Source organism: Balaenoptera ricei, chromosome 6 (genome assembly GCF_028023285.1).
Source record: "Balaenoptera ricei isolate mBalRic1 chromosome 6, mBalRic1.hap2, whole genome shotgun sequence".
NCBI lineage: Eukaryota > Metazoa > Chordata > Mammalia > Artiodactyla > Balaenopteridae > Balaenoptera > Balaenoptera ricei.
Genome location: NC_082644.1, coordinates 117816801 through 117843005, shown reverse-complemented (window position 1 = coordinate 117843005; position 26205 = coordinate 117816801). Strand labels below are relative to the sequence as shown.

General features: G+C 39.6%; 1 protein-coding gene across 3 annotated transcripts in view; it reads right to left on the bottom strand.

Annotated features, from left to right (window-relative positions):
* NUP214 (nucleoporin 214) overlaps positions 1-26205 on the bottom strand; it is a 100369-nt gene that overhangs the window by 71168 nt on the left and 2996 nt on the right. For 2 of the 3 annotated variants that reach the window (XM_059925854.1, XM_059925852.1), the window contains exons 3-14: positions 25839-25990; positions 24623-24821; positions 21679-21749; positions 20573-20636; positions 20010-20113; positions 18249-18355; positions 17523-17589; positions 13328-13454; positions 10504-10665; positions 6818-7301; positions 5007-5182; positions 2425-2522 (exon numbers count right to left, since the gene is read on the bottom strand). In XM_059925854.1, the coding sequence (XP_059781837.1) occupies positions 2425-2522; positions 5007-5182; positions 6818-7301; positions 10504-10665; positions 13328-13454; positions 17523-17589; positions 18249-18355; positions 20010-20113; positions 20573-20636; positions 21679-21749; positions 24623-24821; positions 25839-25990 (1811 nt within the window). The remainder of the gene's footprint in view (positions 1-2424; positions 2523-5006; positions 5183-6817; positions 7302-10503; positions 10666-13327; positions 13455-17522; positions 17590-18248; positions 18356-20009; positions 20114-20572; positions 20637-21678; positions 21750-24622; positions 24822-25838; positions 25991-26205) is intronic. The other variant, XM_059925853.1, reaches the window with a different exon arrangement.

Here is a 26205-nt window from a genome sequence, read left to right as displayed (position 1 = left end):
GGCACTGCTTGACATGAGACAGCCCAAAAGCCCTCACTGAGCACTGCCTCTGCACTGAGACCTGAAGAAAGGGAGAAAGCTATGGAAAGCTCTAGGGGAAGCACCTCCAGGCAGTGAGAAGAGCAAGTGCAAAGAATCTGAGGCAGGAAAGACTTTGGCAAGTTTGAGGCAAAGATATAAAGTGAATGTGGGCACATCAAGTCAGGGAGGGAGCTGGGGGCAGGCAGAGGCAGGTCGTGTAAAGCTATTCCAAGGAGTCTGGATTTTATTCTAAGTGAGTTGGAAAAGTACTAGCGGAGTTTTAGGAGAGTTTAAACTATCCTCTGATTTATGATATTAAAGGATCCCTCCTACTGCTACATAGAGCATGGATGACAGTGACAGGTAGGAAGAGAAATAGGAAGAGGAGTCAGGAGGCTAATGAGGGAAGAGATGATAATGGCCTGAAATACGATGTTAGCAGGGGACAGAGATGTGGATTTATGACATATGACACATCACAGAGCAGAGCTGGCAAGACCTTTGCTAGTATGGACTGGGGGAGGTGCTATTAAAGAGAGGAATCTAGGATGACTTCTGGACTGGGGGTAGAGCAAACTACCTGGTTAGTGCTGCTTACTGAGATGGGAATACTAGAAAAGGAACAGGTTCTGGGGAAGATGGAAATCAAGAATTCTGCTTTAGAGATGTTATAACTTGAGATGGCTTTCGGATTATTTGATACCTACAGCAATTAACACATGGACAGTTTTTAGACTGCATAAGCATTCATTAAAACAGCTTTATTTAATAAATGCCATGTGTCATGCTTTCTGCCAAAAGCTACACCTGTAAACTGGCCATTTACTGTGGAGCCTGTACAGGTGTGTGCTGGGGGCAGGAAGGAGGTTGACTGGGAGAGGGACAGAAGGAAAAGACATGACTCCTGTTCTGAGGGCACTCAAGTAATCAAGTGGGAAATGGACAGAAAATGCTCTTTAAGTTAAACCATAAAAATAAATGGAGATGATAGACTGCAGATCTAAATATGAAAAGTAAAATAATAAAACTTTGGGAAAACATCTTTTTGACCTTGGAATAAGAAATGATTTCTAAAACAGAACACAAAAAGCACTCATTATAAAAGAAAAATTGATATATTGAATTATACTAAAATTAAGAACTGTAGTCATCAAAAGATACCACAAAGAGAATGTAAAGGCAATTCAGAGAGTGAGAAAGTATTAGTATTTGCATTATATGTATGTGTTTGCACATGCATGTGCATATTCAACAAGGAACGAACTCTTACAGATCAGTAAAAGACAACCCAAAAGACACCCTGTAAAAGAAGATAGTCAAATGGCTAATAGTCATATGAAAAAAAAGCTGAATTTTACTAGTCATCAGGGAAATACTAATCAAAACCACAAAATACAACAACAATAAACAATGAAAAATACGAAGAGTGGTGAGGATGTGGAGCGGCTGAACTCATACACTCCTAGTAGGAACGTACTGAGAGGAATAGACGAATAGTCTATGACCCAACAATTCCACTCCCAGGTATCTGCCCAACAAAAACGCACACACATATTAACCCAAAGATGTCAACTAGCATGGTCATAACAACACTATTCACAATGACTCAAACCCGGAAGCTACTCAAATGCCTGTCAAGGATGGAATGAAACTTGTAGTAGAGTTGCCCAATGAATTCCATACAGCAACAATGATACGGAAAAATCTCACAAACATAATGTTGAGCAAAACAGTCAGACACAAGAATATATACTGTATGATTCCACTTTACAGAAGGTATAAACAGGCTAAACTAAGCTATGCTGTTAGAAATCATAATAGTGAGACCTGTTTGGCAAGAGTTGTGACCAGATAGGTGAACATGAGGGGGACTCTGGGACCCTAGTATGTTCTATTTCTTGATCTGGGTGTTAGTTACCAAGGTGTATTCAGCTGGTGACAATTCACTGAGGTGGACATGTGTCATATGTATCCTTTTTTACCCCCATGTGTATTCTATGTTAGTAAAAAACTAAGTAACTAAAATAAACTGAGTTGTTATGGAAAGAAAAAGAAAAAGAAGGCAGTGCGTAGATTTCTTGGTTACTTTGGGAATGACAGAAAAAAATCAGGGGCTACACCACAGTCTTCAGACATAAAGAGAATTCAACAAACGGAACATAACATGGATAAGCTCAGGAACCAGCAGAGAAAACAATTCTAAGACTCTAGGGTTGAGATAAATGGCTTTTATGAGCTCACATTGCAAATATTCAAAGATCATACTTTGGTATTTCCTATCACATAATCCTATATACTATTTCAAAGGTGTGAATTCTAAAACACAAAAACCCATTTTATAAACATGTATGTTTTGGGCAGTAAATTAATAAACACAGCACTGTAGGTTGAGTTTAAACGTACCTGGGGAGAGCCGGACTTGGCCACTGGAGGGGTTATCCTGGGTGATTTCTGTACCATCGATGGCACTGGACTTGGACCACCCTGAGCAGATCGCCCTGCTGGAACAAGAAGTCAGTTAAAACAAACAGTATTTATTCCCGTTATTTCTCCTATCGCGAACATCCTTTCCTCAAATCTAAAAAAAAAAAGTTTCTCATTGTCCCTAGCCCCCGTTTATGATCTTTGTTACCAAGAGTGACACCCACAGTTCCCAAATAACTAAAAAACACATATCACATTTTAAAACGGGAAACTCCTTTGTAAAGCAGGTAGAACTGGAGTGTCTCTGATAATAGGTATGTGGATGGTGTGGAGGCCCAGGAGGCTGTCCACTTGGCCCATCCTTACTCCCCGCAGAGGCTCCTGATGCACCTCTGGGAACTGGGGGCAAAGTTTAAAGACCACCAGAACAGTAATCCCCATCGCCCTGTAAGAACTCACAAGGTCTTCAGGACCCTCCTGGAAGCCTCTAGGACAAGTCTCACCCTGTTGCGCATTAGAATCACCTAGGAGTTCTTTAAAAAAATACACCAAAACTCATACCCAAGCCTCATCTCCAGAGAGCCTGATTAAATGGTTAGGGAGGGGATACCCCACTGCGTCCAGTGTACAACTGGGATTGCAATCCAATAATCCAAGACCCACCAAACTGTAAGAATTAAATATGTCAATGGGGGTAGGGAGATCTGGGTGGTAAGTGGTGGAAACGGAGAAAATGTACGTGTGTTATGGTACATCTCCTCTCTCCCAAACTGTAAAAACATGGGAAAAGACTAAGGAAGGCTTGTTAATTTTTTGGGTCACAGACAGGTGCTTTTCAGAATTTGATGACAAGTCCCAGAATGACGTGACTTTGGCAAACGCCACAAGGCAGCCCTTTCTCCTGAGCAATAGGTAAGAGAGAAGATTTCAGGAATTTCACAGCTCAATGCTTGCTCAATATCTATCAAGATAAAATTATTCCTGACGCTCAAACACCAAATGGCTACCCAAGTATGTCTGGCTAGGTATTATCACTGGAATTCACAGAAGCAACCAACTTAAAAACTGAGACAGATCTGACAAACACCATCCCAACCATGTGAGCAAACTGACATCACTTACGTCAGGACAAAAAGAAATCATGTGATGTGATGTACATCACCTATGTGGTATTACTGCTCAAAATGTTTCATGTGAATCTCACCATGTGGAAACTCTCAAATCCAAATTGAGGGACAGTCCACAAAACTAACTGGCCTGACCTCTTCACGAATGTTAATGTTGAGAAAGACAAAAAAGGTGAGAAACTGGTTGAGACTAACGAGACAAAATCGGAATATAACGTGTGATCCTTGAGTGGCTCCTGGATTGGAGGGGGGGAAAAACGGCTACAAAGAACATTAAAAGGACAACTGTGGAAATGTGAATACTGGCTGTAGACTGGATTACTGTTAAATTTCCTCAGTGTGACAATGTATTGAGTGCCCTTATTTTTAGGAAACATAAAGAAGTTCCTAGGGGTGAAGTGTTTCACGCCTGCAATTAACTTTCAAATGTTTTAGAAAAAAAATTACATTAAAAAGGAAAGACGGGGTTTCCCTGGTGGCGCAGTGGTTAAGAATCCACCTGCCAATGCAGGGGACACGGGTTCGAGCCCTGGTCCGGGAAGACCCCACATGCCGTGGAGCAACTAAGCCTGCAAGCCACAACTACTGAGCCTGCGCTCTAGAGCCCTCGAGCTACAACTACTGAAGCCCGTGCTCTGCAACAAGAGAAGCTACCGCAATGAGAAGCCCCCGCGCGCAGTAATGAAGACCCAACACAGCCTAAAATAAATTAAAAAAAAAAAAAAAAAAAAAAGACATAAAGCAAATGGTGCAGAATGTTAGCAAGTGTTGACTCTCAGGGAAGGGCATGGTATTCAGAATATAATTTATGCAACCTTTCTGTAGGTTTGAAAGAAGAAAGAGATAGGCTGGGTACATTTACTCATGGGGTTTTATAATGCACTTCAACTTGGCTATAATCATTATTCCCATTTATGATCTTTATTTAATAAATTTGCTTGCGGTAGGGCTGAGTGTGAAAACCCAAAGACAGTCATCAGAGGAAATAAGCATAAAGCCACCGTAGGCTCCTTCTCATCTATGTGGCTTAAAGACTTGCTCTGTGACTGACCTTCACGTAGGGCAGGCTCTGCGTGAAGATAAATGTCCCACAACAAGATGGAGACAGCATGGCAGCACTGAGGCCACTGTGAACCTTCCCAATCCAGAGTACAAAAGCCACAGGACTTCATTGTGAGTTACAGGAAACAAGAAAAAGGATTTAAACAACAGTCCTTACAAGTAAGGATTTTTAAACAACTTGGAAAAATTTTTTTTGGCCGTGCCGTGCAGCTTACAGGATTTTAGTTCCCCAAACAGGGATTGAATCCGCGCCCTTGGGAGTGAAAGCGCTGAGTCCTGACCACTGGACCGCCAGGGAAGTCCCACAACTTAGAAAAATATTCATCTGGGAATTCAGGATTGAGCTCTAAAGCAGTTTCCTTAAAATCATACCCGATACTGAGGAAGAGACTGAGGACTTGGATGACAAGGAACTGGATGATGCCGAGAGAGGTGCAGGGTGGCTGAGAGGTCCAGAAGATGCTGGCTTGGAGGCCGAGGAGAATGGCAGCATTGAGGGTGCGCTCTGTGAGCTGTGAACAGGAGCAGAGGTGGCCGCGGCCGTGAACCTGAAAATGGAAGCCCGAATGGATCAAAATAGCCTGCCGCTGTGAGATCCTTTCCCGCTGGTCATGAGCGATCATCAAAGGATAACTTACTATCCATACTTTTTTGCCTTCAGGAAATGCAAACATTTAGCTATTTCTTATAAAAGGTGAAAGCTGCATGAAAGCATTTATCATCTGCTTATTTGGAATGAAAAATTCAGTGAAAATATCTAATAAGTACTTAACATGATGATGAAACTAAGTTTATCATGGTATAAAACATTTATTGTCAATTCTATCAAGCTGAGTAAAGAAAGAGGGTGGGACTCTACTGGACTTAGGAGAGTTTAGTGCTCTCCTTTTGTCAAGGAAATTACTGAGAACTCGTTGTGGGGTGATCATCTCTGGGGAATGAGGAAGGAAGAGGAGAGCAGGTCACCATCTTTGGGATGCTGACCATCTACTGGGCAGGGGAGGTAAGTTTCACCTAAAGAGCAAACGTCTGTGAACAATCTAAACATCCAGCATCAGATGACTGGTCAAATAAATTATGGTGTGGCCACAAAATGGGATACTAGGCAACCTTTAGAATGAAGTGGCTGCGTGGCAAATTTAATATTAACAATGACAGCGGCCAGCAGCCCCTCCATAGTAACAAGAGATAATACAGAAGAGTGGGGGAAAACTGGTAGTGTTTATACTCAATGGCTATCTTAGGAAGGGTTACAAGGTATAAGGGATTACTTCTCTCAAGAAGCTTACATGCTAGTGGTGAGAACAAAACAAGCAGATAAAGAAGTAAAAAATAAGATACGAGTGAGTTAGTAGGACCCAGATCTGGAGGAAAGTGGAATACCACGCTGAAGTGTTTGGATTGTACTCAAAGAGCAATGAGAAGCCGCTGGGGACTGTCATCTGATGTATTTACAATTTCACAAGATCACTCAGTGGCTATGTGGAAAACAGTTCAGAGAGTCAAGAGTGGACACAAGGGAGAAAAAGGACTAGAGAGATTCATTTTCCTTAAGGGATATATAGTCTGTATTGCTTCATTTTTAAAAAGTAAGGGGGCTTCCCTCGTGGCGCAGTGGTTGAGAATCTGCCTGCCAATGCAGGGGACACGGGTTCGAGCCCTGGTCTGGGAGGATCCCACATGCCACGGAGCAACTAAGCCCGTGAGCCAGAACTGCTGAGCCTGCGCGTCTGGAGCCTGTGCTCCGCAGCGGGAGAGGCCGCGATAGTGAGAGGCCTGCGCACCGCGATGAAGAGTGGCCCCCACTTGCCACAACTGGAGAGGGCCCTCACACAGAAACGAAGACCCAACACAGCCATAAATAAATAAATAAATAAATAAAATATTAAAAAAAAAAAAAAAAAAAAAGTAAGGAATATCTCCTACATTTAAAATCTGAAAAAGCAAAACAAGCATTTAAGTATAAACTTCTAATAGTTAAAAAAAAAAATTCTAAGAGACATCTCTGGACTCTGTCCACTGATGAAATGCAAACCTTTATGTTGTTTGAATTTTTACCATTTGCAAGTATTACTATGGGAAAAAGGAAAAGAAAATCTATTCAATAACTCCACTCACAGCAACTCTATTTCTAGTGAATAACAAGCGGTATTTCTATCCATCAAACTTTAAGTGTTACCTACTTTTCGCTAAGGTTGACCTTGACTGCAGAGGCTGATGGTGGGAAGGTGGGCTTCATTCCTGTGTTTGGAGCAGACACGCTTGGCATTGGCGTGCTTTCCAGGGTAGGCTTAAAACCCGATGATCCAAAGGAGAATGAGGCAGCTGAGGGTGCCATGGGAGAGGCCGCAGGGGTGAGTACGAGGGAGGCCTGAGGAGGAGGAGGAGGAGGAGCAAAAGAGAAGGAGGACGCTCCAGGGCCCAAGGCTGCTTTGGAACTATCAGAGGCACTGGAACACGGAGCGGCCTCCCCAGTGACAGAACCAGACGACTTCAAGGATGAAGAGCCAAAGGAGAACACAGCAGGGCCTCCAACGGCAGAAGGCAAAGAGAAGGTGGAGGTGGGAGCCGCCGGTGATGAAGGCAGAACAGAGGCAGGAGCTACGGCTGCTGCGGCATCGAGCTTCTGCGGGGCCTGAGAAGAGGTGGGGGTAGTAGGAGTACTTCCTGCAATGAGAAATATGGAGAAAAAGGAAGGCAGAAGTTAACCCCGTAACAGTGGAGGTCCACATCACAGAAAGCAAGTGGGTTTGTGGAAGAATGAAGCCAGAAATAATGGTTCTCGTTCCACAAGGGGAAAAAAAAAGGGAAGTGGAGTTGATGTCGGACTTTCCATAGCAAACATTCCATATGGTAAGATGTCTAAAACTTTGAAGGAAAAAGGAAATGCAAAAAGACATTAGACTAATAGGACTTCATGAACACCCACTTGAGTAATGCAGAAAAAATACACTTCTCGATGTTACAGTGAAAAATAAGTTATTCTGCAATATTTTATTATCAGGGAAAAACTTTAATTCAGACTTACACCTCATAATAGTCATTAAAACAACTCCAGGTTAATTAAAGATAAACACATATACAAAAGCATATATATAACTATATCTCAAAACAAAGGAGGCAAAAAGTGAGTTGTCTCTTAGAGTCTATCAACTTGATAAACCTAAAAGTGACCAAAAAAAAAAAAAAAACAAAACACAAAAGATAAAGATTTGACTATGTACAGAAATAGTTATACAACCAAAAGGTAAATGAAAAAAAATTTGCAGCAAATGACAAGTAATATGTTTTATTTTTTTTAAAGCTCATACAAATTGAGATTTAAAAAATTTTGAGACTTTAATAGACATAAGCTGGGAATCTAATTCACAAAAAGAAAATATATTCAATCTCTCTAATCAAAGAAATACAAATTTAAATGCGGCATATTTTTGATTGTCCTCTAAATTATCAAAATAAAAATACATATAATCTCCTATGTTTGAAAGGGTAAAACAAACCTGAAACTTTTTATCACTACTAGGTACCTTTTTAGCACAGTCTTTTAGAAAGCATTTTAGCATTATGTCTCAAAAATCATAGAACATGTACCTAGTAATCCCAATTTTAAGAATAAAGACTACGGAAATAACCTAAAAAATGAAAAAGATATTTAATACAACCCAACTGGTAAAATATATTCAATAGAGTGTTAAACACTCCTAAATGAATCATAAAAATTATTTAAGAACCTGGAAAACACTTAAAATTTAAATAAAAGACCAGCATACCAATTATGCATACAATATAATCACAACTATGAAGAAAGATGTTTATGAAAAAACACTGAAAGAGAATACCATAAAAGGCAAGTTTAAAATTTTTTCTATTTTCCAAACATTCTATAAAGTAAACATGTTAATTCTCCAAATTAAATAACTAACTAAGAAAGCAGTATTTTTTAACAATACATTTATGGGTCTTGGTTCTTCCAAGTTGTCAGAGATGACAGTTTATCTTCACTATGTCTAAAGCAAGGAAATACTTAGGACACAACTATGAAAATGCCACTTTCTGAAAACAACGACCCCCAGGTAAATTGTCACTTCTGTGATAGTATATAATGCAAGCCTATCTATTCTGTTAATACTTCCTTTACACAATAAACATGGAACCAACAAGAGCTTACCTCCTTAGAGACCCAAGCACATGTGTTAATCACTTCCATGCATTTAGTAGACCAATACAAAAAGCATACGCCAAACCCAAAAGAAATCATAGGCATCTTCCCCACTGAAAATGGAACGAAATATCTGAAAACCATCATGCTGCTATTTGTGATCATTCAACCCAGCATCCTTGGCGCTGGAGTGTGGAAGCAAGCAGAACCACTGATGTCCTCTGAACCCATGAGCCAGCTTCAGCTAGAGCTGGTGAACTGGTGGGACACCTCCTCCCCCTTCAGTGGCTCTCTTCCTCTCATCTAAACGTGGCTGTTACCTCAGGGCTAAGCATGAGGGAACATGGGGTTTCTCTAGGAGAGGCAAACAGTAAAACTGGTCTTTGCTCGTGCTCGGGGAATAAGGGGCTTGTAGCAAGTCCCTCACACTGAACTGTGCTCAGAAACAAACATCATCCCACAGGCTCCCGACTTCACAGGGTACAATGCTTGTTACAGACAGACCCAGCAACTGAGTGTAGGTAGTTCATGGGACTCAGCACCACTTAAAGGGGAAAAAATAACTCAGAGTACACACTGCAGATACGGAGATATCCCAACACAACAACACTGATACAGTCTATGCAAGGCAGCTGGTATGCTACTTGGGGTCACACTGCCAGTTAATAGGAGCCCAAGTATCTGAGTGGCTCTATTTATGAAGTACAACTCACTCTGCATTGGGAAGCAGTGAGAAAAGATCCCCTAAGTGTTCTCCACCACATCCAACCCAACTGGTCAACATTTCTTCCTAGATATAGAATTGGTGGCAGTATGAGCTTTTTTAGCTATATTATAAGAGAAAAAACTTACTAGTTATATACTCACAGAATTCAAAAAGAGAAATATTAGTAAAATTCCAAAATATGAAACAATGCCCTTCTAAAAAGTTCATTTTGTTCTCACAAGTGATACACTGCCATTGTGAAAATTTTGAAAATGCAGATTGGCATTTATATGCATGCATTTATGTATGTGAAGTATATGTACCAAAATGCTGACTGGCTATTGCATGATGGGTTCTGTAGTGATTCTGTCTTTGTATTTTCTAATTTTTCTCCAATAAACATATATTACTTAAGTGATATCTTCAAAGAGGAGGGGGAAAAAAAACTAAAGAAAATTAAATACAAAGAGAAAATTCCCATGTTCTCATCACCCAGCAATAGCCACTATTTAGATTTTAACATCTTTCAAGTATCTTTTCTATGTACATATTTTTCTCATAAAAAAGGAATCAGAGTATACAGCGCTCTTCTACGATATGTTCTGTCCTTTCCTTGTCAATAAATATAACATTTTTAATAGTTACATGGCATTTCACTGTATGGATGTACAATCATTTATTTAACCAACCTCTCATGATTAAACATGTTAGGTTTCAGACCACATAATATAGGGTCTTATAATAGGATACTGTCAGTAAATTACCTAATGGGATCCATCGGGCTGAGATTCCTTTTTCTCTAAAGTAAAGGTTGGAGAATAAAGCTTGGGGGTGAGAGAAGGCAAGTATGTGCATGTGTCTGAGGAAAAGATTAGTCCTGCCTCGATAAGACAGACCGGCTGATAAAGATAACCACTGTGTGTCCTCACAGTATTCATCCCAGCAAATACTCCTGTACAAGCCCTCGGTATCCCCTCTCGGCCAAAACGGGGGGAGGCACGCACCTGATGACTTGGGTTGTCGCTCTCCTTCCAATGAGAGCCGCTCTGGTGTCCTGAGGGGGGACCTAACACCAGGATTTTGATTGATCATGTAAAATGGACAAAGCACACCATCTGTTGAAAGTAACATAAGAACTGGAGCAGGAGGAAGAGTCTTCTCATCATCTGTTAAAAAAGAAAACAAAGGCGATAAAAGGGCCAAGTCGACTGAAGGGCCTGGGCCCAGAAGCGGAAGACTGCCGGAAGCAAAAGACGCTTCACAGGACTCATCTCTACAGTAGCTCGAGTTGGTTTGCTCTGATTTGGATCTGAAGAGCCTTTTACGAAACAGCTCCTTAAAGAAGAGCTACCGCCATGATCAGATGGCCACCGTCCCGCCGGCCCTACAGGGAAGCTCTAGCAGTCCTGCAGTGGCTCTGACTCCCAAAGCTCCGATTTCTACGTGTGCCCCGGTGTTTGGGAGGTAGGTTTAGCATTCCCCTGACCAAGACAGAGGAGTCTCCAGGAAGCGACTCCTTTAGTAAAAAAAAAGACAGATGAGCCTCTTTGGAAAACACATGGTAGGGCACAAAGAAGTGAGTCCCACTACTTTATATTCATTCACAGTTGAATCATAAGCATGTATTTTGTCAATTAAGTCTTTATGAGAATCAGAGTAAATGAGCTAATCAGACCAAACAGCCTGACCAGGGAAAGGACAAGGAACTTAGTGGTGTCTGACGGGTACACCTTTCTAAAATGAAGCACAAAGCGCGAATATGGCTTTTTGTAAACAAATATTTTTTCCCAGTTTTATTGGGATAAAACTGACAAACATCGTACGTATTTAGAGTATACAACATGATGACCTGATGGATGTATACACTGTGAAATGATCACCACAATCAGGCTAATTAACACATCCACCACCTCACGTACTTTACCATTTTGTGTGTGTGGTGAAAACTTTTTTTTTTTTAATTTTTATTGGAGGATAGTTGATTTACAATGTTGTGTTAGTTTCCGCTATACTGAATCAGTTATACATACACATATATCCACTCTTTTTTAGATTCTTTTTCCATATAGGTCATTACAGAGTATTAAGTAGAGTTCCCTGTGCTATAGGGTAGGTCCTTCTTAGTTACCTATTTTATATATAGTAGTGTGTCTATGTTAAGATCTACGCCCTTAGTAAATTTCAAGTACAGATCCCCGACCTTATTCATAACATAATTGAAAGTTTCTACCCTCCGACCAACACCTCCCCATTTCCTCCACCCTCTAGTCCCTGGCCACCACCATTCTTGCCTCTGCTTCTCTGAGTGTGACTTTTTTAGATTCCACATGTAACTGAGATCATGCAGTATTTGTCTTTCTGTGTCTGGCTTATTTCACTCAAGGTCCAGCCATGTTGTTGCAAATGGCAGGATTTCCTTTTTATGGCTGAACAGTCCATTGTATATATATAACACATCTCCTCTATCCATTCATCCACTGATGGACACTTTGGCTGTTTCCATATCTTGTCTGCAGTAATAACATTGCAATGAATATAGAAGTGCAGCTATTTCTTCAAAATCCAGATTTCATTTCCTTTGGAAAGGGAAGTGGAACTGCTGGCTCACATGGGAGTTCTATTTTTAATTTTTTGAGGAGCCTCCATGCTCTATTCCATACTGGCTGCACCAGTTTACATTCCCACCAGCAGTGTAGACAAGGATTCCCTTTTCTCCACATCTTTGCTAACACTTGTTATCACTTAGCTTTTTGATAACAGCCGTCCTAACAGGTGTGAGGTGATGACTCATTATGGTTTTGATTTGCATTTCCCTGGTATTTAGTGACGTTAAGCACCTTATCATATATACCTGTTGGTCATTCGTACATCTTCTTTGGAAAAATGTCTATTCAGGTCCTCTGCCCATTTTCTAATCAGGTTGCTTACTTTGTTTTATTTTGCTATTGAGTTGTATGAGTCCCTTATATATTTTGGATATCAACCCCTTATCAGATATATGGTTTGGAATTTTTTTTTTCCGATTCCACAGGCTGCCTTTTCGTTATGCTGTTGGTTATGCTGTTTCCTTTGCTCTCTCTCTTTTTTGTTATTCTCTTACTTTATTCTTTTATACAATTTTTAAAGGTCACACTCCATTTATAGTTATTACAAAACATTGGCTATATTCCCCATGTTGTACAATACACCCTTGTAGGCTGTCTTACACCCAACAGTTTGTACCTTCCACTCCCCCATCTCTATATTGCCCAGCTCTTCCCTCTCCCCACTGGTAACCACTAGTTTGTTCTCTAGATCTGTGAGAAAGAATATGTCTTGTCTCACTTTCACATTTCATAGGACTGCGGCCCTGCCGAACCTCAGCAGGGGAGAAGACAGACTCAGAGCATGTGCTCAGGCCCCATCTGGAAGCCTGTGCCTGAGGCCTCCATTTTCTAACCAGGCCTTCGAACCAAGTATTGGTATGCAGCACCCGCGTGCCGTGGGGTGCTGTCCCCTTGGGAGGCACCGGGAACCTGGAAGGGGCACAGAGACAAAGCTATGAAATCAGCGCTGTGTGTTTCGGCCGTATTCTAAAGCACGCACAGACACGCCAACACTCAGACGCTCAGACACACAGAGTATGTGACCTCGGTCAATGAATACCCATTCAAGTTAGATGAGCGTTGTACAACACACTCTCTCACTCTTTAAGTAGAAACATGGTACAACAAGTTAAAAGTGCACAGCAGAGTAGATTCTATCATGAAAACGTAGAGCTGGATTTGAATATTAACCATCATGGGAAGAAGACTACTTCTGCACTAAGCTATGTCAGACTACACTTACTGATGGTGATTTCCACTTGGTTGGTGTAATCTATGGCAACTCCCATGGGCAAGGAATCATCACTCTTGTCTGTCACAGGCAGTTCAGCTCGGCTAGAATCCTCCAGCAGCCAAGATTCCCAATTACTCTGGACAAAAGAACAAGGAGAAGAAGAAAATGCCATGTTGGTTAGAGCTTTCTCCAGCACTGCTCAACAGGAGAGAAGAAAAAAGACAGCTCACGTGGTTTAGAGTTATGTGTTGGCTGAGACTCTGAAATCTGGAAAAAGAGTCTAAAAGCTATGAGTCCCCCAGCAAGCGAGGGGTTACTTTTCCAAGTCAACCTCTCTGTCTGTTCCTGGCATACAAAGTTCCTGCCTTGTGAATAAATAACCACTACTGTGAACACTCTCTGAAGTATCGTCCAAAACAACTAGGCAGACTCCTGAACACAGAGGGTAAATCTAGTAGCTGCACTAAGCCAGTCAGTAGCTGCTCCTAGAAATCTGGGACGGGAAGCAGGATCTCCAGGGGATCTCTAGTGAGGTCTTGAGCAGAGCAGCTTATAGAGCTGGCCAGATGCCCTGTGCTCACTTGACCACGGTGACAGAAGGTAACCTTAGTTCTTGTCTTCCTAGTTCCTGGTGTCAGTTCCTCACACTGGCCAATCTTCCTGCCACTGGATTCCTTGAGAAACCACCACATTTTTCCAATAAACTCCCCTTTCGTTCAAGTTTGCTTGAGTGGGATCTGTTCCTTGCAACACATGATTCCTGGTTTTTAAAAATCTAACCTTTCAACGTTGACCAAAACTGGGCAGCACGAATCAAAGGGGAATAATGCTCAATGAGAAACAGAAAAACAAAAAACTGTTCAGGAAAGGGAACATAATCGTGCTCCATGACTTAGCCATGGACTGAACAGTCATATTCATAACAACGTAAACAAAATGGATTCCACCTTGGAAACACAATCTATAGACAAAATAAAGAAGGCTTGCCAATCACTACAGAACAGAATACACACAGTATCAGCTTTGATTTTGCAAAAGAAGAGACACAGATGACAACAGCTTACAGGTGGGAGTGGGGAAGGTGTGCTAAAGGCAAGGGTGGGGCGCTGAGATGTTCCTCTCACAGCTCGGAAGATCAAGAGAGATGGTGTATGGGAATACCATAAGAAATGAAGGTAAAAATGATTACTTAAAGTTCAAAGATAACCAACAGAAGAAACTAAAACAGTGCTATAATCCTACTGAAAGGAAGGAGGGAGGGTTTGAAGGCCACATGTGAGCTAAATCCTCATTTGCCCTAACAGCCAATAGTTTAACATTAATAATCAACAACTAGTGATAAAGCAAATTATTATTTAGGGATAAGGAGGTAACCATTAAAAGAAAAAGTTTACAAGTTAAAAGTGGTCCCCTTTCGAGGACAGAACAGATCAGGACAGGATGGGCAGGGGTGATTTTTCACTTATAAGTCTCTCTCCACTATTTGATTCTTCAACCGTGAACATAATTATTTTGATAAAAAGCAAAAATAAAAGTGTTTTTCAATGTGTGAATACATAAAATATTTGTGCTACTAAGAAATTCTTACTGAAGTTAATCCAAGAGCAGCAAATCAGACTGCTGAACTCTGGCCTGTGACCCTGAGGGCTATGCACTTATGGTTGGCCACCTTGCTGCCCAGAGAAGGATGGATAAATGTTGAACGACTGAAGGAAGAGGCATATGTACCTGTGCATGGGGTGCACAAAACATTTTTAAACTCAAGGTAGACTTTTAAAAAGAAAAGTTTCTGGCTGAGGAGTTGTGAGAAATGGTCAGAATGCAGATGCATTTTGCAAGGAGACCAAACATTACCTTTTGACAGATGTGAGATGTGAGAGAAAGAGAGTCAGAGGTGACACCATAATTTTTGCTTGAGCAATTGATGGAATGGAGACTAACCTACAAAGAAGGGAAAAACTTGGAGGAGCAGGTACTGGGAGAAAAACAAGAGTTTATTTACAGACAGTATTAGTTTAAGATGCCTCTTAAAAATACAAGAGGAGTTGCCACTTAAACATTTACATATGAGATAGAAAAATACCCCTGGAATAAACTCCACTTGCTTATTGCATATGATTCTTTTGCTTAATGCCTTATTTAATGTAGTGGTACTTAATTTGGAATGTCAAATTCTGATACAGATACTACTTCATCTGTATTTTATTGGTCCATGTATTATTTTGTTTCTTTTTGCCTAGTTCACTATTTAGGGTATACCAACACTCTGTAACAAATATAGATCCAAATATGTACTAGCCAACATTACAGAAGATTTTTGGAGTTTGATTGGGTATTCAAGTTGGCAGAGTGGCTGTCCTACCAGCTTTATTCAGGGATCCAAGCTCCTCATTTGTGGCTACACAAGCCATTATTTTAGTCCTTAACCAACTTTGTATCCAGGTGACAAAGAGAAGAGCAAATGGAGGAGGCCCACAGTTCCCAGGGGCCAGGCCTAGAATTAGCACAGAAACTGCTGCTCCCATTGGAATAGGTAGAACTCAGTCACGTGGCCACACCTAACACCAGGACAGTAGCAGAAAAATAGTTCATCATTTTAATGTTCAGAAGTGAAAGAAATTTTAGGTCATTCTCCTGGTTTTCTTAGCAATAAGAAAAAATATTTAAAATTAGCAGAATTTGGGCTTCCCTGGTGGCGCAGTGGTTGAGAATCTGCCTGCTGATGCAGGGGACAAGGGTTCGAGCCCTGGTCTGGGAGGATCCCACATGCCGCGGAGCGGCTGGGCCCGTGAGCCACAACTACTGAGCCTGCGCGTCTGGAGCCTGTGCTCCACAACGGGAGAGGCCGCGACGGTGAGAGGCCCACGCACCACGATGAAGAGTGGCCCCCGCTCGCCGCAGCTGGAGAAAGCCCTCGCACAGAAACGGAGACCCAACACAGCCAAAAAATAATAATACTAATAATAAATAAATAAATAAAATTTATAAAAAAATAAAATAAAATTAGCAGAATTCTGTACTCACTTTGATTAGCTGAATAAGTAACTGACCCGTATTCAAAGTTCTCTGCATCCTTTTCTTATAATCCTTTACAAAATGCAGCAGAGGCACTAAAATTTGGCTCACATTTTAAATAAAACATTTTATTGATTTGGTCTTCTGTAGCTTATTGAGTTTTCATTCTCTCTTATTCTTTAAGAACAGCTCCGTATGTTTTTATGTTTGTCTCTGCCATTATTTCTAAGTAGTCTGCAACTGTAGCTCTGAGCTTCTCTTTGACCTGAGTTATTTCAGTTAGTGACTTCATATACATGTATATATATTTGCCAGTATTTTGAAGTTTTGTTTTGATTGTTTAAAATTGTGTCATTATCCAGCTTTATTACAATGTCAAAAACAGTGCAATGTCATTTCTACATCTGACTTGATTCTGACTTGATTTGATCAATTTTTCAAAATGTTTTGTGGCTTCTGGAAAAAGAAAAGTTTATTCTTGATGTGTACCCAAATTTAATACAACCATTACCTGGCCTTTCCTAATTATATAATTAAAGAAAGAAAGAAAAGCTTCCCTTTCATTGTCTCTCCTGTGCAGTCACTGTGCATAATCTACCAGAGCTCAGGAGAGCTTACCACGACAACCTCAGCCCACCCTGGCCTGCAAGGAGCATACAGGGGAAGAAGGGAGATGGGTGCTTATCTGCACAGGTGCTTTTAGCTTTCTGGCAGTTTTTCAAAGTCAAACAGAAAGTATTTCTGATGAGTCACAATTTGGTTTGATTTGCATGTTTCTCTTCCATAGTCAAGGACGGGTTATAGTTAACCAAATAGAAGAGGCAGGTTCAAGTAATAGGAAGAAAATAAAGACGGCTGAACAGAACAAGGCAGAAAAAAACTCCTACACATCCAGGTACACTCCTATTGGAGGCTGATTACTAGTAAGTTTCCACACACAGTGGATACAGCCTAACCTAACGGAAGGGCTTTCGATGACATTGAAGGAATGGCTAAATCTGACACCCATGTTTGTCCAATGCAATATCCAAGCCATTTGGTCCAAGGCTCTTGGTCATTTAAGCTGTGCTCTCATCCAGAAACTCATTAAAAGGGATGTGACTTCATCTAAATCTTAACCTCAGTTAAACCCCTCCAAAATCTTTCTCAGAAAAGTATCACATAAAAGTGACAAAAGAGAGACATTTACCTGGCTGCTTTGTCGAGCGAGGATACTAACTTCTGTTGAAGCCGCAGATGCTGCCAGCACTAAATCCCTTCAAAGAATAAAACCGGAACACCATTAAATTCAAACAGCAACAGTTGTACCTTGACTTGAGTCACTGGTAGCACCTACAAGGCTTTCATTGGGATGTGAAGGAGAAAAGCAAGGTTTTCTACCTGGCTGAAGAAAGGTAAGAAGATTTTGGATGTAAAGCTTTACTTTTTAGTTCATAGGCTAGAGTCCTGGAGACTCAGCCAACTGCCTCCCTACTTAAGACAAAGGAGAGACACAACAGAATCAAGTCAGAATTCCCAATAAATATAATACCCCCCTGTAGAGAGAATAATCTAATTAGAGGAACAGAAGCTTTGCTTCAAGTCATCTATCTTTCAAAGGGAAACTTCTGCTCAGAGGGTAACTTTAGTATGTTCCTTAAACATCAGTATTTTCTTAAGTCATCACTGGAGTTAATGAGAAAATGGGATTTCTAAGTTTAGTATGTATTTGAGCTAAATAATTCAAGACTGGGAAAACAGAAGTAGTAGTCAGCAAGGCATTATCTAGCAAGAGCTGAAAATATGTTCGGGGTATCTCCAGCCTCTATTTTCCTCCCTTACAGAAAGGAAACAAAACAGAACAAGCAGGACCAAGTGACTCAGGCGTGACCTGACAGTGAGGGCAGGCTGTACCCTCCCTGGGTACGCGGCTCACCATTCTTCGATGTAGCTGAGGTAGTAATGATGCTGCCTCTCTGTACAGCTGCCGTAGCAGGGCTCCATAAAGTTCACAAACACTTCTGGGTGCTTTTCTTCTTTTTTCTACAATGAACAGAACGAGAAAAAAAAAATCTCATGGGCGATTTTTCTTGAATCCTACACAGTTAAGAATCTCAAAAGATAAAACCATTTAAGTTTTATGAGAAAATTCATTCAAAATATATAGACACTATATAAAGGCAGCATTGAGCAGTACAAAGAACAGAAGCATTGGCCACTGACCAAACTGAATTCAAAGTGTTCTGTCACTTTAGCATGGACAGATTACTCAACCTCTCTGATAATGTTTTCTCTCATGTATGTTGGACCTAAAAAACCTACATCAAAGGCTGTTGTGAGACATGAAAGGATACATATAAAGCATCTAACCCAGTCTAACATGGAACATAAGTAGTATTCAATAAATGCTAGTGTTAATATTATCCCTGGGAAAAGAAAATCTTAATGATATCTTGAAATAAGGCATCTTAATAAACTTATTTTTATAATTCAATATTGTCAGGAACCCAAAAGAGTTAATAAAAACAAGGCACTTTTTTCTCAGATTGGCAAAGATTAAAAATGGTACCATTGCATATTGACACACATATTGGGAAACTGGTAGTTCCATCCGTGGTAGGAGTATAAACTGATACAACTTTTCTAAAAGATACTTCCGCAGTGTTTTCAAAAGCCTATATCAAAAGAGCATATACTGCTTGACCTAGCAAATTCATTTCTAGGTATTTATCCTAAAAGATAAACATAATCCCATTAAGTGTACATAAAAGAGTGTTAGTATTGTTTAAAACAGAGAAAAAGTGAAAGCAACCTGAGTATCCAACAGTAGAGGAAGCGCTAAATAAATTGATTATCGGCCCAAAAGCAAAATTCAGATTTACTGAGGTAGAAAGATAGTTGCAATTTACTAAGTAAAACAAGGTTGCAAAACAGAATGACCAGTGCCACCCCCACTTTTGTTATATTTAGACTTTTATGTATGTATTTAATGTTTTTCTAGACTTTGAAAGCTAACATGATTTGGAAATATTTGCTGTTTTTTAATGCCACTGCAATTCAGTAAGACAGCGTAGATCTTATTATTCAGGTCCTTCTTTGTCCTTCAAAATGACTCACTCCCTCACTCAAATGGCTCCTCCTCAGAGGCCTTCCTTGACCACCCAAGCTAAATCACGCCCCAGTCCTCATCCACCCCTTACCCTGCTTTATGTCCTCCATCACCCCTATCACTCCTTGATCCGACACTTGTTTGTGGACTAGCACGTTCATCCAAATGCGAGATCCACAAAAGCAAGGACTTTGCCTTGGTCGCAGCTATATTCTCAGCTTTAAAGCACACTGTGTAGGCATTCGATAAATATCGGATGAATAAATAAGTAAACGAATTTTGAAAATCAAGGTACTTTCTTGCTTTTCTAAAATGTCTTTATCAGGTTAACATCTACCACAACTCATAGTTTGCAACTTAAGCAAAGTAAGTTTTAGGACTTTTTTCACCTCGTGACTCAACAGTAGAACATGCTCTAAGTGAACACCACCATTTTGGTCCCTAGGATCCCAGTGCAGCATTAAAATCTTACACCTCAGGTTGCATGACCACTGCCAGCAAGAAAAGGAAACTGAAGCCTAACTGCAAACTTTATTAGAAGTCTTCTAAAATTCTCAAATAACAGAGACATCCTTTTCATAGACATACCGGGAGTAGAGCCATCACCACATCTGGAGCAGTTTCCAAGGTCCCGTCTGCAGCAGCATATACTATTGTGAATTCATATGTACCGATCCACAGCACATCCAGAACTGAAAGACACACATCCTAATAAACCATCTTGTGCTTGGAATAACCCCTGTACGTTATATTACCATCTCATGGATAAAAAAAAAATCCAACTCCTATAGCTTTTAAAAAGGTCCAGATTTCACTAACTAAATACAATTCACAAAGACTCAAGAAGCCCAAATTCATCCCAAAGTGGTTTTTTTTTTTTTTCTGGTGGATTATAATCAAGGCAAATAATGAAGAATTCTAATTAAAAAATCAGGATCCATTTAATGTCATTTACCAAGAGACACAGGTGTCTACCAGAGGACTATTGTTACAGCGACTTAATCAGCTAACTGAAATAATGGGGGTTTTCATACAGGAGGCACCAACACTTCCCTGAGCAGGTACGCAGGTACATCACATGATCTGAAATTTCTGCAATACGGACAGCACCTCATTAGAGGTCAGCCCAATAAGAAAAGCAGATGTGTTACCTCTGACAGGATGATCTGCCTCATAAAATGGAGGACAAGGAATGACTTTTTTTTCCTGCAAAGTCTGAAAGAGATTTGAAAAAAAAAAAAAACAGAGTCGAATGAAACAATCCCCAAACCAATGAAACTGTCAAATCCAGTAAGTTCCCCTAGAAACCACCTAAGTCTCATCTCCCCAGCCAGGAGAGAATGAATATAGAGACGAGTGGATGCCTACTTCTAGAATCCTACCCTGTGGCAACACTCATCGGCAACGTGATCAGTGTAGGTAATGAGGATGCTCTAGAGTCGCAAAACCACTCACACGGATGCAGATAACCATCAGTAACGGAACAGAGGGATACACACAGCGGAGTCCTATGCAGCCATTCAAAAGAATGAAGTAGCTCTATATGTAACGAGCTGGAAAAAAAAGACTCTAATACTCTATTTTTTTTTTTTTTTTGGCCGCAGCGTACGGCATGAGGAATCTTAGTTCCCCGATCAGGGATCGAACCTATGCCCCCTGCAGTGGAAGAGAGGAGTACTAACCACTGGACCACCAGGGAAGTCCCTCCAATACACTATTAAGTTTAAAAAAAAAAAAAAAAAAAAAAAAAGCAAACAATAAAATTAAACCAACTGTATTAACTTTATTTTTTTTTGTATTAACTTTTTACAGGCTAATGCCCTAAAAGAATATGTACCAAATGTCACATAACTTTTTGTGATGACAAAGAAGAAACAAAACCTTAACCTCAAACCTATTCCACCACATTCACCACTTTGCAGCCCCACAGAGAACAGGTGGAATGCACAACAGCACAGGCCTTGGCATTGCCTGTGAACCTCTCCTTCCCATTCGGATGTGACCAGATATATATGGATTCTTTGTCAATTTATATTGAAGAATATTCATGAATATTACCTCTGGAAGTCCAGAGGGGGAAGTTGACAGAGTGGACATGCAACAACTCCTTCCTGCATTCACTTGTGTACTGACAGATTTGTTGCAATGAGCATAAATTACATTTTAATAGAAAAAAACAGCAAAGATACTCCCAAACCACCCCCAAAACAGTGGGTAACTTAAGTAAAAAAGTTCTGAAGTCCAAGGCAAGACTTACAGGAAGATACTGGACCACAGTTCCATTCTGTTTCCCCACTGCCAGCTGCTTTCCTTTGGGGCTCCAGCAGACTGGGTAAAGAAGAGAATGCTACCAATTAAAAACTGAATAAAATGGAGCAAACCAATGAGATCTGTACCAAAACAGCCACATAGTAACCACTTCTTGTTCCTCTGTCAGTCCATGGAAGACTGTGGGATCATCCTTACTTGGCACAGTGAAAAAAGAAAGATCATTTTGATGGTAGAAGCCAATTGTGATTTATCACTGGGCCGCTGAATCAGCTGTTAAAAATGCTTTTTCACGGTCGCGGCTCCAAGCAGCTGGGCATCCCTACAGCTAACTTTCCTGAACGAGTAGTAGATAATCTTCCAGCTGATGTATCCACTGGCATATATTATGGTTGGGCCAGTGTTGGAAGTGGAGACGTCCATAAGACGGGGGTGAGCATAGGATGGAACCCATACTACAAGAATACAAAAAAGTCCATGGAAACTCATATCATGCATACTTTCAAAGAGGACTTCTATGGGGAAATTCTCAACGTGGCCATTGTCGGCTACACCTCAGACCAGAAAAGAACTTTGATTCTTTAGAGTCACTTATTTCAGCAATTCAAGGTGATATTGAGGAAGCTAAGAAACGACTAGATTTACCAGAACATTTGAAACTCAAAGAAGACAATTTCTTCCAGGTTCCTAAAAGCAAAGTAATGAATGGCCACTGAAGGAAAAGCATCTTATTTATTCATTCACTGTTTTCTAATATTTTACTGCTCATAACTCTACAGTCTCATCTTGGTTATATTTTAAAAATCAAACATTTTCCTACAGCTGTGAATTAAACAGTACAATGTAGTTACCATATTATGTTCCAACTGTTCAATTAAACCCATCATGTTACAGTACTAAAAAGGTTCATTTTAAAAATCAAGATTCTTTTTTATGTAATATGTTGATTAAATGTACTACTAGAAAGGTCTTAAGTGTTTTATAATGGAAATGGAATATATATAAATATGGGTAACAGGCAAGCCACTAGTTTGAGATGAGAACTATAATTCTCATGGTAAAATTCTAGCATGCCCGCACCTGGATAGCATGCTCTGCTAATCAGAAGGCTCATAAAAGTAACTATATTAAGCGGAGGGTTGACAGTTTATTACAAACCTAAGAGGAAAAATCCAGACTTCGTATTTTTGATATTTTGTGCATTTATATATTATTATAGACATGAAGAGTTGTGAAATTTCATTTTAGTTAGTCATTTCCTTTAAGGGCTCAAATCATTGTACTGTGTTCCATTTTTGTTACAGCTGCCTCAGTTCTAATTGGTCTAGACTCTCTCCCTATTTTTTTTTGTTTTTCTTTTAAAACAGTTAAAATGAGTGTTTTTCGAATCTCTAGTTCTCATTTTTGTGTTGTATAACACTTCTCTCTTTTTAAGAGTAGATATTCTTCAACATTTTTCTTAACCTTTGCTTCCTGTAAACAATTGTCAGTGTCAGTTCTTCCATTCAGAATATCCAACTTTACATTTACAAAATGTAGAGTTTCATCTGCGTCTGTATCTGCCATCCCATCGCTTCACTATATGAACAGTGATTAAGTGCATGTCTCTTGCATTTTAGAAAAAACACCCAAATGTTCATCTGTAGGTTTCCTCAAAGTTTAAACGAACACCTAGCATTTCATTTATACATACCAGTTTCTTAAACAACACAAAATACTTGTTCCCCGCCCCCACCCCGGGAAACTATTTAAGAGCCAACTAAATTATGAAATACAAAGTTATTTGTTTTTAATGTGACTATATGTTCCTGAGCAAATGCAGACTGTTGTAGTTGTCTGTGCACAATGTAATTTAAGGCTAAAGAGTGCTATCTAGAAGATAATTTTAAAGATAACTCATTATAAAACCATTTCCCCCTAATCTGCATAAATGAGAACTGATTTTAACAAAACTGTTTATATAATATTTACAAGAACATCTAAAGCTAATGTTGGAGAAGGGGGAAGCAGGAATAAATTCAGTTGGATTGTTTTGACTTTTTGGTGTATGAATTTATGGCAAACAATGTAGTATGTGTCTTTTTCATTTCTTCCTTAAAGAAATACTTAGAAAATGTAATTTAATGTTAGAAATCCTGTACTTGAAAGAAGCCTCAATTATCAGTGGTTCTATGAAACAAAGTTAAAAACAAACATGGAAAGTGTAAAAAAGATTTGTGTTTGAGTAGCTTGCGACTGATTGTGTCCTCATTAAGTGTGAAAATTCTTTGATACTGTCACCTTACATTTTGTTAAATAACTATTGCTTTTGAAAAGCCTATAGTGTATGGTTTAGGAGTTAGTTAATAGTGTCTACATTTTTTTAAGTTTTATATATAAAGTATTTATATATTATAAGAAATTGCAGTAGGGCCATTTTCGATTAGTCAGTGTTTTCAGGCCTTGAAATAAATCTTGACCAAGTGAAAAAAAAAAAAAAAATGTTTTTTCAATGGAGTATTGCCCAGAAAGCTGTAAAGTACAGAAAACTCTGTAGTCTTTAGATAAAACAAGGAGAATACAGAAGGTTTTCAAATATCAAGAAATCATTCTCTTGCTCCTATTTGATATTTTCTAATGCTTTTCCTCAAAGGTACAAATGACTGTTTCAGAGTACGACCCTTTTAGATCAAAACAATTATTCTCAATAACACAGTTCTAAATCAACTATGCCAAAATATTTCTTTCTCCAGAAAACCCAAGCACATTCAAGTTAAATCATGTATGCTATTTGGCTTCAAGGACATTAACTATGGAAATAAAAAACACTCTCTCCACTTCTACCAAAGAACAACAAATATGACAAAAAACCCCATTTGCTTTTTTTCCAGAAATTAAATTTTAACTAGATTACCATTACCATATGTTACAGAGGAGAAGACTTTATTACTCACCAGATGTTACTCCTACTGTGGAAGGAAGAGTCGCACACACTTTCACTGCCTCTGTGATTTGTAGGACAGCAATGCTGCCATCAGCCAGACAAACTGCCACCATGGAGGAAACAGTAGGGTTCCACTTCATATCGATCACCATGCCTCCTGCATCTTTCAGGAGCTTGTGATACGCAAACGGGCGTTTCTGCTGTTTGGCCTTTTAAAACAAATGCCCAGAAGCAAAAATATATTAGTAAATTAATAAGTACAGAGACATTTAATAGTCAAAGAAAATTACTGAATCTGCAAGTTTTCTCGAATTACAGTTCACTTTTCTCCATGACCATGAAAAAAAAAGGTAGCTCTGCACAACAGTCTATTTGTTACAATTTTAACACAACTTTGAAAACGGCAATCAATTGTTATAGCATACTCAGAGGGACTCGCAACAAAGGAATACACAAATGCAAAATAATCCATAAAGAGCAGACACTAAATAAAAATCTGGGCTCTGCTTCTTAATAGTGTTGGGCCCTTGAATTTTAGAGAGCTCTCATCTTAAAATATTGTACCTATTTTAACTGGTATGCAGAAACCACCAAAGGCTTCAAAATTCCAAAAGAGCTTCACTGAAGCATTTGTTGTGGAAGGCTAACGAAAGATTAATGATATAAAAGGTACCCCAAACAAACAAACACACAAGAACCCCAAATACTTAAACTCCTTGGGCTTGTTCCTCTACTTATGAAATGAAGACAACAGTACCTACTGCATAAGGCCATGAGGGGTAGGCATGAATGAGAACAAGGCACGTAAAGCACTAGTACAGGGCCTGGCACACAGTCAGTATAAACACTCAATATTATTGACTATTATCATTACTAAACGGCCTGGAATGGAAGAACACTGCATTAGGAGGCCAGAGATCCAGGATGTAGGAACTTCTGACATTAACTACTAACTCTATGGCCTTGGGCAAGTCACCTAAGGGTCCCTGGGCTCTGGCTGTCTCATATATAAATGAGAAATGATAACATCTTGGGGCAGGTGGTATTATGAAATAATTTCTTGAAGTCACTTCTATCTCCAAAGATCTATGATTCTATAATTAAGGACCTTTTAAAAACCCATATTTTAATCTAGAAAAAGAATTCAAAGGTCAACCAAGAACTTCTAGGTTATGATTCAATACCAGGAAATCTTCTTAGGTCCCTACAGTTTGCCAGCAGCTTACCTCATTTGAGAAAGTGCGAACATCAAAAAAAGCAATAATGGAACCATATTCACTGGACATCATGCACACGGAAAGTGTGAGGTTATCACAGCTCAGGGCCAGGTGATGTATCGGGAATTTCATAGGAACTAGCAAGCTTTGAACTTTATCAACTATGAAAACATAAAAAAACACAGAGCAGAAAATGGAATGTTCTAAGCATAAGCCACAAACTCTCTATTCAGGTCTATGTGAAACAATTTTTGCATCTACATAAAAATATGCACACACCCTGATAACAAGTTGTGCAGATAAATCGTAGCTTTCTTACAGATGTATAATGTTGCATTAAGTATCATAGGGACTCTTCCTCATCTGACCTGAGAAA